Below are 12,306 nucleotides of genomic sequence, written 5' to 3' on the forward strand. Positions count from 1 at the left end.
ATCTAAGTGGTGACCAAAATGTAATTCTTTCCACTTTGATGACTGGGTGTAGACTATGCTATCCAATGCAGTTACTAGTAAGTAGCTATATGTGTCTATTTAATGCGAATTTAAATAAACAAAAAGTAAATAAAATTTAAAATTCAGTCACACAGTAATTTAAATAAAAACTAAATAAAATTTAAAATTCAGTCACACAGTCACGCTAGCCACATTTCAAGTGCTCAATAGCCATATGTGACTAATGGCTCCACTACTGGACAGAGCAAATATAGAACATGTTTATCATCTCAGAAAATTCTAGTGTACAGCACTAGTCTAAACAGAGGTATTCTGCTAAGAATAAATACTGAATGAATAAAGAGCATGGTTTTCACTTAACTACTTGATAAGAGAAGAGTATGGTAGTCCACACTCAGGGAGATACCATGGCTAGTAATAAGAACATCTTACAGTTACATAGCAGCACACTTTTCAAATTTTAAAATATTTTTATGTCTGTGCCTTATGTGACTTTATTCAGTCTTTTTCATGAGCCTTTTAAGGAGTTAAAGTATCAATATCTTAATTTTACAGCTGAAGAAATGTCACCTCCAAAAGGCTAGTCCTGTGATCTTGCGGTGGTCTCTAGGCCTTTCTAAGTGACTAGAATCAGACTTAGAGGTTGTCTCCATAGGGAGGATTTAGAAGCTAAGAAAAGAGATGAGACCCCAGAGGGAGAGAGAGAGAGACTCGCTGACCGGCCATGTAGACAGGGATGTGGTAACATTCCAGCTGAGGTTAGCAGTAGAGATCTGCATGGGACAGAGAGAAAGGGGACCTGGGGTAGGATCCTGGGGGTCTGAGTGCCTGATGGTGTAATTCAGACCAGAGATGCCTCAGGGTCTTTGGGAGGAGATATCCACTTGGATGAGTCAAGAAAGATTTGAAAACCAGGAGCAGCCTAGCCCAAGAGGAAAAGTAGTGCAGACAGTGTCTGAGAGTACAATACCAGGGAGGCACTTCTCCGAGCTGGCATGGACTGCCTGGGAGAGTTAGATCTTGGCAAGGCAGACACAGAAACGAGACAGCTTCATCAGGGAACCTCACTGTGAGAGGTGAGAGAGCTTAAACTGAATACAGATGACTATTTTGCAGTGATACTCTTCAGAAAATACCAAATTCAATGGGAGATAAAATGTGCTACTCCTTTGAGTGTTGACAGCAGAATAATGGCTAAAAATAGTAGCTAATATTTATTGAGCTATTACTTTGTATGAAATACTATACATGAGTTCTCATTACAACTTCATAAGTAAAATACTGTTCTCAACTCCATTGTACAGACAAGGAACCAGTGGTGTACTACAGCTGGTTCTTACTGTTTTGTGAGAACTCACTGTTGAATTTTTATGATTTTTGTTAGCCAGTTGACATACATTGTTAGCTTGAATTTGGCCTCAGTGGGAATGTTTATAACATGCAGATTGGTACGTGCTATGAATTCAGGCCTTTACCCCCAGAGAGGCAGTGTGTTCAACATTTAGCAGCACAGCATTGAAATAGGCTCAAAGAGGTTTAGCAACTTGCCAAGGTTACACAGATGGTAGCAAATGGCAGATCGTACGCCAGTCTCCCTACTTGAAAGCGCATCGTCTTACCCCTATTACCTTAGTGGGGACGCTTTTATATCAAGGACAAGATTGCTCACTTTACTTTGTTATCAAAGAAAAAACGTCTTGCTCACCAAGGACTCTGGGGTTAGGAATGAGGGTCTTTACAGAGCTTTTCTTGAGGGCCTGGAATTCAAGCATTTGGCATCTCCATAACTCAAGATAGGTCCAAAGGAAAAAAAAAAAAAGCATGAACCTAATGCCCTGGCAACATAATGCTGATATGCACATTTTGTATAAATGAATAAATATGTATATTTCTCCCCCATCCCCTCAGTGAATTTCATAAAGGAGAACAGTCAAATTCTCATTCAAAGGATGGGAGTGACTGTTATAAAGCAAATTTTGGATGAGCTATTTGTATGGAATGTTCTGAATTACGAAGAAGTAAACATCATTTGCTGTGAGAAGGTCGAGCAGGATGCTGCGAGAGGGATCATTCACATGATTTTGAAGAAGGGTTCAGAAGCCTGTAACCTCTTCCTTAAATCCCTTGAAAAGTGGAACTACCCTCTGTTTCAGGACTTGCATGGACTTAGTAAGTATCAGTTTGCTTTTAGCTGTTCTACAAATAGAATAAATCATGAAGAAGATCCATAATCCCCATGACAGAGCCTCTGCTCTCCTCCCTCCAATGCTCTCATATCACTGGGCACTGGGCTTTGGTTAGGTTGAGGAAAAGCTCAGACACTCTCAGGAAAACAAAACAAAACAAAAAACTCCCACTAGGTCACTTGATGGTGACGCCAAATAAGTAACTCCAGGGTAAGGGAATAAATGATTTAGCATAGTCTGACTTCAGAATCAAACTGGACAATGAAGGCACTTAAGAAGTCAATGCAGTAGTGCAGTAGTAGTTTTCAACATTCCTTAGTCTGATGAGGACCATCTGTGGACAAGTGGCCCCCAGACTACCTACTCTGTAATCCAAGCACCATGGTAAAGAGAGCCTGACTGACTAAAGAAGCATGATTCTGCTTTTCATGAAATATTAATTTAGTTTTTCTTTCTTTAAATTAGTCAATTATTTCCTGACAGATTTTAATCAAGGTTAAGGCTTGATTGGCTGAAAGTTACCCCTGACCATCATTCTCAACCGTATCCCCACTATTCTCATGCACTTTCCTTAACCCAAACACCGGCTCCTCTCCTTTCCAACCAGCTGCTACAAAATTTGGTGGTGGAAAGGAAGAAACAAGGCAAAAGGGCAAGTGGTGTAAAGGGTAACAGGGAAAAGCAGGAGTAAATATCTGGAACCCTTTCTGCCAGCTCAGAACTGGGGAAGGAAATGAAAGTCACCAAGGGAAGATTCTCAGCCTCACTCCTCCTGAACTCTAGCTTCTGGGGAGACACAGAATTGGATCCTCTTCAACTTCACCTCTTCTCTAACAGGTCTTTTTCATCAGATGTCAGAAGACTTAGATGGTTTGGCTCAGGATTTAAAGGACTTATACCATACGCCATCTTTTCTGAACTACTATCCACTGGGTGAAGATATTGACATTATTTTTAATTTGAAAAGCACCTTCACAGAACCGGTTCTATGGAGAAAGGACCAACACCATCACCGTCTGGAGCAGCTGACCCTGAGTGGCCTGCTGGACACTCTTCAGAGCCCCTGCATCATCGAAGGGGAATCGGGCAAAGGGAAGTCCACTCTGCTGCAGCGAATCGCCATGCTCTGGGCCTCTGGAGAGTGCCAGGCTCTGACCAAGTTCAAATTAGTTTTATTTCTCCGTCTGAGCAGGGCCCAGGGTGGACTCTTCGAAACCCTGTGTGACCAACTCTTGGATATACCTGACACAATCAGGAAGCAGACTTTCATGGCCATGCTACTGAAGCTACGGCAGAGGGTTCTTTTTCTCCTTGATGGCTACAATGAATTCAAGGCCCAGAACTGCCCAGAAATCGAAGCCCTAATAAAGGAAAACCACCGCTTCAAGAATATGGTCATCGTCACCACCACCACGGAGTGCCTGAGGTACATCAGGCAGTTTGGTGCGCTGATTGCCGAGGTGGGGGACATGACTGAGGACAGTGCCCAGGCTCTCATCCGGGAAGTGCTGATAAAGGAGCTTGCTGAAGGCTTGTTGCTCCAAATTCAGAAATCCAGGTGCTTGAGGAATCTGATGAAGACCCCTCTCTTTGTGGTCATCACTTGTGCAATCCAGATGGGGAAAAGTGAGTTCCACTCTAACACACAAACCACACTGTTCTGTGCCTTCTATGATCTGCTAGTAAATAAAAACAAGCACAAACGTAAAGGGGTGGCTCCAAGTGAGGTCACTCGGAGCCTGGACCACTGTGGAGACCTAGCTCTGGAGGGTGTGTTCTCCCACAGGTTTGATTTTGAACCGGACGACTTGTCCAGTGTGAACGAGGATGTCCTGCTGACAACGGGACTCCTCTGTAAATACACAGCTCAACGGTTCAAGCCGAAGTATAAATTCTTTCATAAATCATTCCAGGAGTACACAGCAGGACGCAGACTCAGCAGTTTATTGACGTCTGAAGAGCCAGCAGAGGTGACCAAGGGGAATGGTCACTTGCAGAAAATGGTTTCCATTTCAGACATTACATCCAAGTACAGCAACCTGCTCCTGTATACGTGTGGGTCATCTGCCGAAGCCACCCGGACTGTTCTGAAACACCTGGCATCAGTGTATCAACATGGCAGCCTCGGTGGGCTTTTTGTCACCAAGAGGCCTCTCTGGAGGCAGGAATCTATGCAAAACGTGAAAAGCACCACTGTGCAAGAAATTCTGAAAGCCATAAACATCAACTCCTTTACAGAGTGTGGCATCAATTTATTCTGTGAGAGTATATCCACATCAAACCTGAGAGAAGAATTTGAAGCTTTCTTTCATGGTAAAAGCCTACATATCAACTCAGAGAACATCCCTGATTACTTATTTGACTTCTTTGAAAACTTGCCTAATTGTGCAAGTGCTCTGGACTTTGTTAAACTAGACCTATATGGGGGAGCTGTGGCTTCGCAGGATAAGACCGCAGAAGACGCAAGCAGGATCCACATGCAAGAGTCCTCAGGAACCTACATTCCCAGCAGGGCTGTGTCTTTGTTCTTCAACTGGAAGCAGGAATTCAAGACATTGGAGGTCACACTCCGGGATTTCTGCAAGCTGAATAAGCAAGATATCAAATACCTGGGGAAAATATTCAGCTCTGCTACAAGCCTCAGGTTGTCCATTAAGAGATGTGCCGGCGTGGCTGGAAGCCTCAGTTCGGTCCTCAGCACCTGTAAGAACATTCACTCCATCATAGTGGAAGCCAGTCCCCTCACCTTAGAAGACGAGCGGCATATCACATCTGTGACAAACCTGCACACCTTAAGTATTCACGACCTAGAGACTCAACAGCTACCAGGTATTGTAAACATCAGCAGTTTACGCTATAATCAAACCTGGCTAGTTACTGTGGAAATATTAGATACTATTTGTTTTTCTTGAAATTTTCTAATAGTTTCTACTAGTGTCAGGACTTGGAAGGGAAGTGGAAGGGCTTGGGAGAGACTTCCACGTCGGGGGAAGGCTGTCAGATTGGGAGGCCCTAGGAAGGATTCCCAGAGCTGAAGCTCTGTAGTCTGACTGAATAGCTATGTAGTAAATATATGGTAAAGTGTGTGTTTCTATGTTTGTCTGTGTTTGTATATAGTAGGTTAAGCTTGTCTTCTGTGAACCCTCCCTCTTGTCAGCATCTCTGTCTTAACCCAACATTCACTGCTTTCCTGCCAAGTAGCACCCCTCCTTCTTTGAAGTCTGGGAGGAAATCCAACCATAAACTAATCACCTGCAGAAGCCGGTGGCTAACTGTGTCACTAGATTCTCATCTAGGAAATTGCAGCACATCCAGCCCCAGCCCCAACCCAAATATCATTCATTTTGAAGGAAGATTTTGGGGACAGTTTTTGTCGAACATGAAGAAATTCCAGACTTCAGACACATACATGTGGGGTCAATCTTTCTGGGTTAAGGGGAATTTTCCCCAGATTCACAATAACACTAAAGGTGAGTGTCTCCCTTACCTGTGTAGTCCAACCACACCTGTGTAGATCAGTCCTGTTGCCCAGAGCAGGGGCTGCTGAGTTCTGTGAAGCTATGGGTCGGAAGGAGCCTTGTTCTACGTGACTGTAATCTGATTCGTTTTCATCCACAAGTGGTTTCCCATTCGGCTCTGCCTCACTTGTCACCCTGTAGAGGACATTTTCTATCATTTTAAGAATCTAGAATCTTTTGTACATATAAGCTTTACAACCTGCTACTAAATGCAGGAAGGCCTTCTATAAGATTCTGGATAGTCACTCAGACTTTATTAGACTACGTTCTGTGTTAGGAGGCTTACCATCTTCTCTTGATGGCCATTCGTTTGTGCTGATATTGCAAACCGGTCACTTACATGCTGAATTTGACCTACATATAATTAAAATTTTTCATTTTAATGTTTGCCAATATTTTGTTCTTAATATTTTAAATTTATTTTTTGAGTAATATATTTACATGGTCCAAATTATAAAACAATCTATGATGAAAAGTCTCCTTCCGTTCTCTCTCCCCTAGCTATGACTCTTCTCCCTAAAGGAGTTGCCACCATTTTGAAATTGGGAAATATCATGTGAAAATACAGGTTTCTTATTCCTCTTGAAAATTATAGATTTGACAACTGCACTTGGTAACAACTGGCTAGAGCTTCATGATCTGCTCCTACACTCTTTGGAAAGACACATAATCTCCAGTTGGGCACAAAGCCCATCTGTTCTACTTCTTGTAATAACATCATCTCCCTGGCTCTCTTTGACATTTGAGTTTGCAATCAGCACTTATTTTTTCTTATAGCTAGAATCTAGTCACTACTGAAAGACATGTCAGTTATTTCCAGTTTGGGCAATTATAGATAGAACTACTATAAACATTCTTATGAAAGTTTTTAATGTGAAAATACGTTTTCAATTCACTTGGGTAAATATGTAGGATTAGTGTTGCTGAGCCATATGACAAGTGCTTGTTTAATTTTTTAGGAAACTTCCAAACTATTTTCCACTTTGTACATTTTACATTTTCAGTAGCAATACATGAGAATTTTAGTTGCTCTGCATTCTTACTTAATGCTAAGCATTTAGTATTATTTCTATTTTTCTCTTTTTGTCATTTTACAATAAGAAAAAAAAAACCAGACAATACCAAGTGCTGATGAGGATGTGGAGCAACTGGAACTCTGTGTATAGTGTTATATCATCAGAGTTGGCTAATAAAAGTTGAAAATTCTTCATGTGCTTGTTTGCAACTTAGTGAAATGTCTCTTCAAGTTTTTACCCATTTAAAAAAAAGTATTTATTTATATTTTTATTTTGGCTGCGCCGGGTCTTAGTTGCAGAACGTGGGATCTTCGTTGTGGCATGTGGGATCTTTGGTTGTGGCATGCGGGCTCTTAGTTGCAGCATGCAGACTTCTTAGTTGTGGCTTGCAGACTCTTAGTTGTGGCATGCATGCAGGATCTAGTTCCCTGACCAGGGATCGAACCTGGGCCCCCTGCATTGGGAGCATGGAGTCTTACCCACTGGACCACCAGGGAAGTCCCTACCCATTTTTAATTGGGTCAATTTGTTTTCTTAATGTTGAGTTTTAAGTGTTTTTTTAAAATATATTCATGATACAAGTCCTTTGTGAGATAAGTGATTTGAAAATATTTTCTCCCAATCTGTAGCTAGTCTTTTCATTCTTTAACAGTGTATTTCATAGAACAAAAGTTTTACATTTTGTTGCTGTCCATTTTTTTTCTTTATAAATCATGCTTTTGGTGTCATGTCTAAGAACTCTTTGCATAACCCCAGGTCATGATGATTTTTTCCTATATTTTCTTTTAAAGTTTTATGTTTTACATTTAGATCTATGATCCATTTTGAGTTAACATTTGTGTAAGGTTTGAAGTTTAGATCAAGGTTCATTTTTCTTCCCTATGGATATCCAGTTGTTCTGTTTATTGAAATGGCTATTCTTTCATGTTTGAACAGCCTTTGTATCTTTGCCCAAATTTTTTGGCTATACTTTTATGGGTGTATTTCTGGATACTATTTTCCATTGATCTTTCATTTGCCAATACCCTTGTCTATCCCTTGCCAATACTACATTGTCTTAGTAACTTTTACTTTATAGTAAGTCATAAAATTGGGTAGTGTTATTTCTCCAACTTTCTTCTTCTTTTTCAAAATAATTTTAGAATATTCTAGTTCCTTTGTCCTTCCATATAAAGTTTAGAATCACATTTTTTTTTTTTTTTTTGGCTGCATCGCATGGCCAGTGGGATCTTAGTTCCCCAACCAGGGGTTTGAACCTGAGCCTTTAGCAGTGAAATCACAGAGTCCTAACCATTGGACTGCCAGGAAATTCCCAAGAATCACATTGTTTATATCGTCAAAAACTCTTCTTGGGATCTTGGTTGAAATTACATTAAATCTATAGAACAATTTAGGGAGAATTGACATTGTTATTATATTGAATCTATGACCATGGTTTCTCTTTCCATTTGTTTAGATTTTCCTTGATTTCTTTTTTCACCATTTTGTACTTTTCATCATGTTGACTGTGTATATGTTTTTTAGATTTATACCTTTTTCATTCTTTTGGAGCTACTGTAAATGGTAATTTTAAAAAATTTGGTTACCAATTATTTATTGCTACTACAGAAATACAGTTGATTTTTGTGTGTTGATCTTGTACTCTATACCTTTGATAAACTTATTTCATGTCACTTCCAAAAAGATTATTTTCATTTCTTCCTTTCCAATTTTGTATTCCTTTTATTAATTCATCTTTTAAAACAAATTAATTTAGTTACCTTTGGTTGCGTTGGGTCTTCATTGCTGTGCATGGGCTTTCTCTAGTTGCAGCGAGCAGGGGCTACTGTTGGTTGTGGTGTGCAGGCTTCTCATTGCAATGGCTTCTCTTGTTGCAGAGCACAGGTTCTAGGTGTGCAGGTGGGCTCTAGAGTGTGGGCTCAGTAGTTGTGGTGCACAGGCTTAGTTGCTCTGCAGCATGTGGGATCTTCCCAGACCAGGGATCGAACCCATGTCCCCTGCATTGGCAGGCAGATTCTTAACCACTGCGCCACCAGGGAAGTCCCTTTATTCCTTTTATTTCATTTTCATGCCTTACTTCACTGATTATGGCTTGCAGCATAGTGTTGAATAGGAGAGGCAAAAGTGAACATCCTCCCTTGTTCCTGATCCTAGGGAGTAAGCATTCAGACTTTCACCATGAAGTGTGATGCTAACTGTAGTTTTTTTTTGAAGGTGGCTTTTATCAGGTTGGGGAAGTTTCCTTCTATTCCTAGGTTGCTGAGGATTTTTATCATGAATGGTTATTGGATTGTATCAAACATTTTTGCTGTATCAATTTATATGATCATGTAGTTTTTCTTCGTTAGACTGTCAATATAGTGAAGTACGTGGATTGATTTCCAAATATCAAAACAGTCCTGCAGGGCTTCCCTGGTGGCACAGTGGTTGAGAGTCCACCTGCCGATTCAGGGGACACGGGTTCGTGCCCTGGTCCAGGAGGATGCCACATGCCGCGGAGCGGCTGGGCCCGTGAGCCATGGCTGCTGGGGCTGCGCGTCTGGAGCCTGTGCTCCGCAACAGGAGAGGCCACAACAGTGAGAGGCCCGCATACCGCAAAAAAACAAAACAAAACAAACAAACAAAAAAAAACAGTCCTGCATTCCCTGTAGGAAGCTCATTTGGTGGTAGTATAATATTCTTTTTATATATGGCTGGACTCCTTGGTAATATTTTGTTGAGGATTTCATAAGTGATATTGGTTTGAAGTTTTCTTTTGTTTTATTCCCTTAGTCTGGGTTTCAGATTGGTTAGTGGTAGTGTCATAAAATGAGTTGGGAAGTGTTGTCTGTATTTCTGTTTCCTGGAAATGATTGTGTAGAATTGGTGTTATTTCTTCTTTGAAAGTTTGGTAGAATTTGCAAGTTAAATAATCTGTGCCGCAGCTTTCTTTTTTGGAAAATTTTAAACAACAAATTCAATTTTCTTAGTTATACAGGACTATTCAGATTACTTATGTAATGTTGGGTAAGTTTTATTAGTTTGTGCGTTTCAAGAAATTGTGCAATTTTGTCTATGTTGTCAAATTTATGCATGTAGATTTGTTCATATTATTCTCTATCCTTTTAACATCTGTGATTTCTGTAATGATATCTTCCCTTTCATTTCTGATGTTGGTAATTTGTTATTCCTCATTTTTTCTTTGTCAGTCTTGCTAGAAATTTATCAATTTTATTGATCTTTTCAAAGATATAGCTTTTAATTTCCATTGATTTTTCCCTATTGTTTCTGTTTGTGATTTGTTATTGATTTCTGCCCTTATCTTTATTATTTTATTGCTTTGTCTTGCATTGGGTTTCTTTTGCTCTTCTCTAGTTTCTGAAGTAGTAAGCTTAGGTTGTTGATTTGAAAACTTTCCTTATTTCTAATATAAGCATTCAATGCTCTAAACCTCCCTTTAAGTAACTGTTAACTGGAGATTTTGATATATTTTATTTTTATTTCTGTATTTTTCAAAATATTGTCTAATTTTCCTTGAGACTTCCTGTTTGATCCATGCTTGTTTAGAAGTGCATTGTTTAATTTCCAACTGTTTGGAGATTTCCCAGTTATCTTTCTGTTATTGTTTTCTATTGTAATTCCATTATATTTTGAAAACATGCTTTTAGCTAAGGAAGATCCCCATCTCTCACCAAAAAAATATATTTTCGTGTCAATTTCATGAGCATTTCTTGCCCATAGTGACAACTAAAATCTTTTGATTGGTAATAGAAATATAGTAAATGACAGCTGAACACAGTCCAATCCCTTTTCTTTGGCAGGTGGTCTGACTGACAGCTTAGGTAATTTGAAGAACCTTATGAAGCTCATACTGGATAATATTAAGATGAATGAGGAAGATGCTATAAAACTAGGTCAGATTTTTGTTTTCTCTACTATATTTACTAATACAAGTTTGATAATAAGAACAGCTAAGACACTTTGACACTGGCTGTGTCTATACAAGGCAAGGATACCTTTATGTACTTGGTGTCTTAATGCATTTCCTTTCCTTTTTTTTTTGCAGCTGAAGGTCTGACAAATCTGAAAAAGATGTGTTTACTTCGTTTGACCCACTTGTCTGATATAGGGGAGGGAATGGATTACATAGTCAAGTCTCTGTCAGCTGAACCCTGTGACCTTAAAGAAATCCAATTAGTCTCCTGCTGCCTGTCAGGAAATGCTGTGAAAACCCTAGGTAACTGCTGCCTGCATTATGAAAATAGTGTAAGAAAATATGTGATATTTTCATACTAAGGCATGCTAAGTCTCTCAAATGGAAATTTAATTTTTAGGGAAATTGGAAAAGATAATAAAGACTTCTAGGTAATATCTAACTTGTTTTTAATGACCTTCTTCATGACTGGAATGAAAATTTATTATGGATGAATAATAGGAGAGAATTTCAGGATAATTGAAGATGTCATTTTAAGAAAAGGTAAAGAGGAAGAAAATAAGAAATAGGTGCTTGAAGCTTGGCACATATTCTGTTATATAATAACTGCTTAATAAAAATTTGGATGAATGGATAAATAAGTGATTGAGAAGCAGAGAGAGAAGGATTTCCTTAAATGTTTTCAGGCTTTCCAATGCTTACCTATTGCCCTGTTAAGATGGAGTTAATGTGCATCAATATGAGTAGAGTCTTTTGAGTTCTTAAAGTGTGCATATACCAAGTATGGAGAAAACTTTGCATATTTCTGGATAAACTAGATTCAGATTTTTTTTAAATTTAGATTTTGGTAAAAAAGATGGTCGAGCCCTTTTAAAAACAGAATACACAACTGCTAGGGGTCTGTAAAGTTTCCTAAGGAAACTATTTATATGCCAACATAAATCAAAAGCTAGAGAAACCCAGGATTAGAAAAGGCCAGATAAACAACGGAAAGCATGAGAATGATGAGCATACTCCTTTACTTCTCTACTTGCCCTGCAGAGAGAAAGGTTTAGAACTGAAAATAGCAGCTGTACCCTTTTTAAGAGGAGTTCTGCAGGTTTTTTATTTTAAACCAAATCCCAGAAGATATTTTATTCTAAGAAAAGGGGTCATATGATTGCTTAAAAGTAATAATAGCAGGCTTCCCTGGTGGCACAGTGGTTGAGAGTCCTCCTGCCAGTGCAGGGAACATGGGTTCATGCCCCGGTCTGGGAAGATCCCACATGCCATGGAGCGGCGGGGCCCGTGAGCCATGGCCGCTGAGCCTGGGTGTCCGGAGCCTGTGCTCCGCAAAGGGAGAGGCCACAGCAGTGAGAGGCCCACGTACTGCAAAATAATAAATAAATAAAATAAAAAATAATAATAGCTAATATTATAACAAGAGTATATATTCATTAAAAAATTGACTTTTTTTTTTTTTTTTTTTGTGGTATGTGGGCCTCTCACTGTTGTGGCCTCTCCCGCTGCGGAGCACAGGCTCCGGACGCGCAGGCCCAGCGGCCATAGCTCACGGGCCCAGCCGCTCCGCGGCACGTGGGACCCTCCCAGACCGGGGCACGAACCCGCGTCCCCTGCATCGGCAGGCGGACTCTCAACCTCTGCGCCACCAG

General features: G+C 39.9%; 1 protein-coding gene across 1 annotated transcript in view; it reads left to right on the top strand.

The window, feature by feature from the left end:
* Positions 1-12,306, top strand: part of NLRC4 (NLR family CARD domain containing 4) — a gene marked incomplete at both ends in the record, with an annotated part of 34,832 nt that overhangs the window by 2,541 nt on the left and 19,985 nt on the right. Inside the window, 4 exons of the mRNA XM_079720714.1 lie at positions 1,930-2,190; positions 3,045-5,036; positions 10,542-10,634; positions 10,787-10,957. Coding sequence (XP_079576840.1) covers positions 1,930-2,190; positions 3,045-5,036; positions 10,542-10,634; positions 10,787-10,957 — 2,517 coding nt within the window. The remainder of the gene's footprint in view (positions 1-1,929; positions 2,191-3,044; positions 5,037-10,541; positions 10,635-10,786; positions 10,958-12,306) is intronic.

This window comes from Hyperoodon ampullatus, assembly GCF_949752795.1.
Source record: "Hyperoodon ampullatus genome assembly, chromosome: 15".
NCBI lineage: Eukaryota > Metazoa > Chordata > Mammalia > Artiodactyla > Ziphiidae > Hyperoodon > Hyperoodon ampullatus.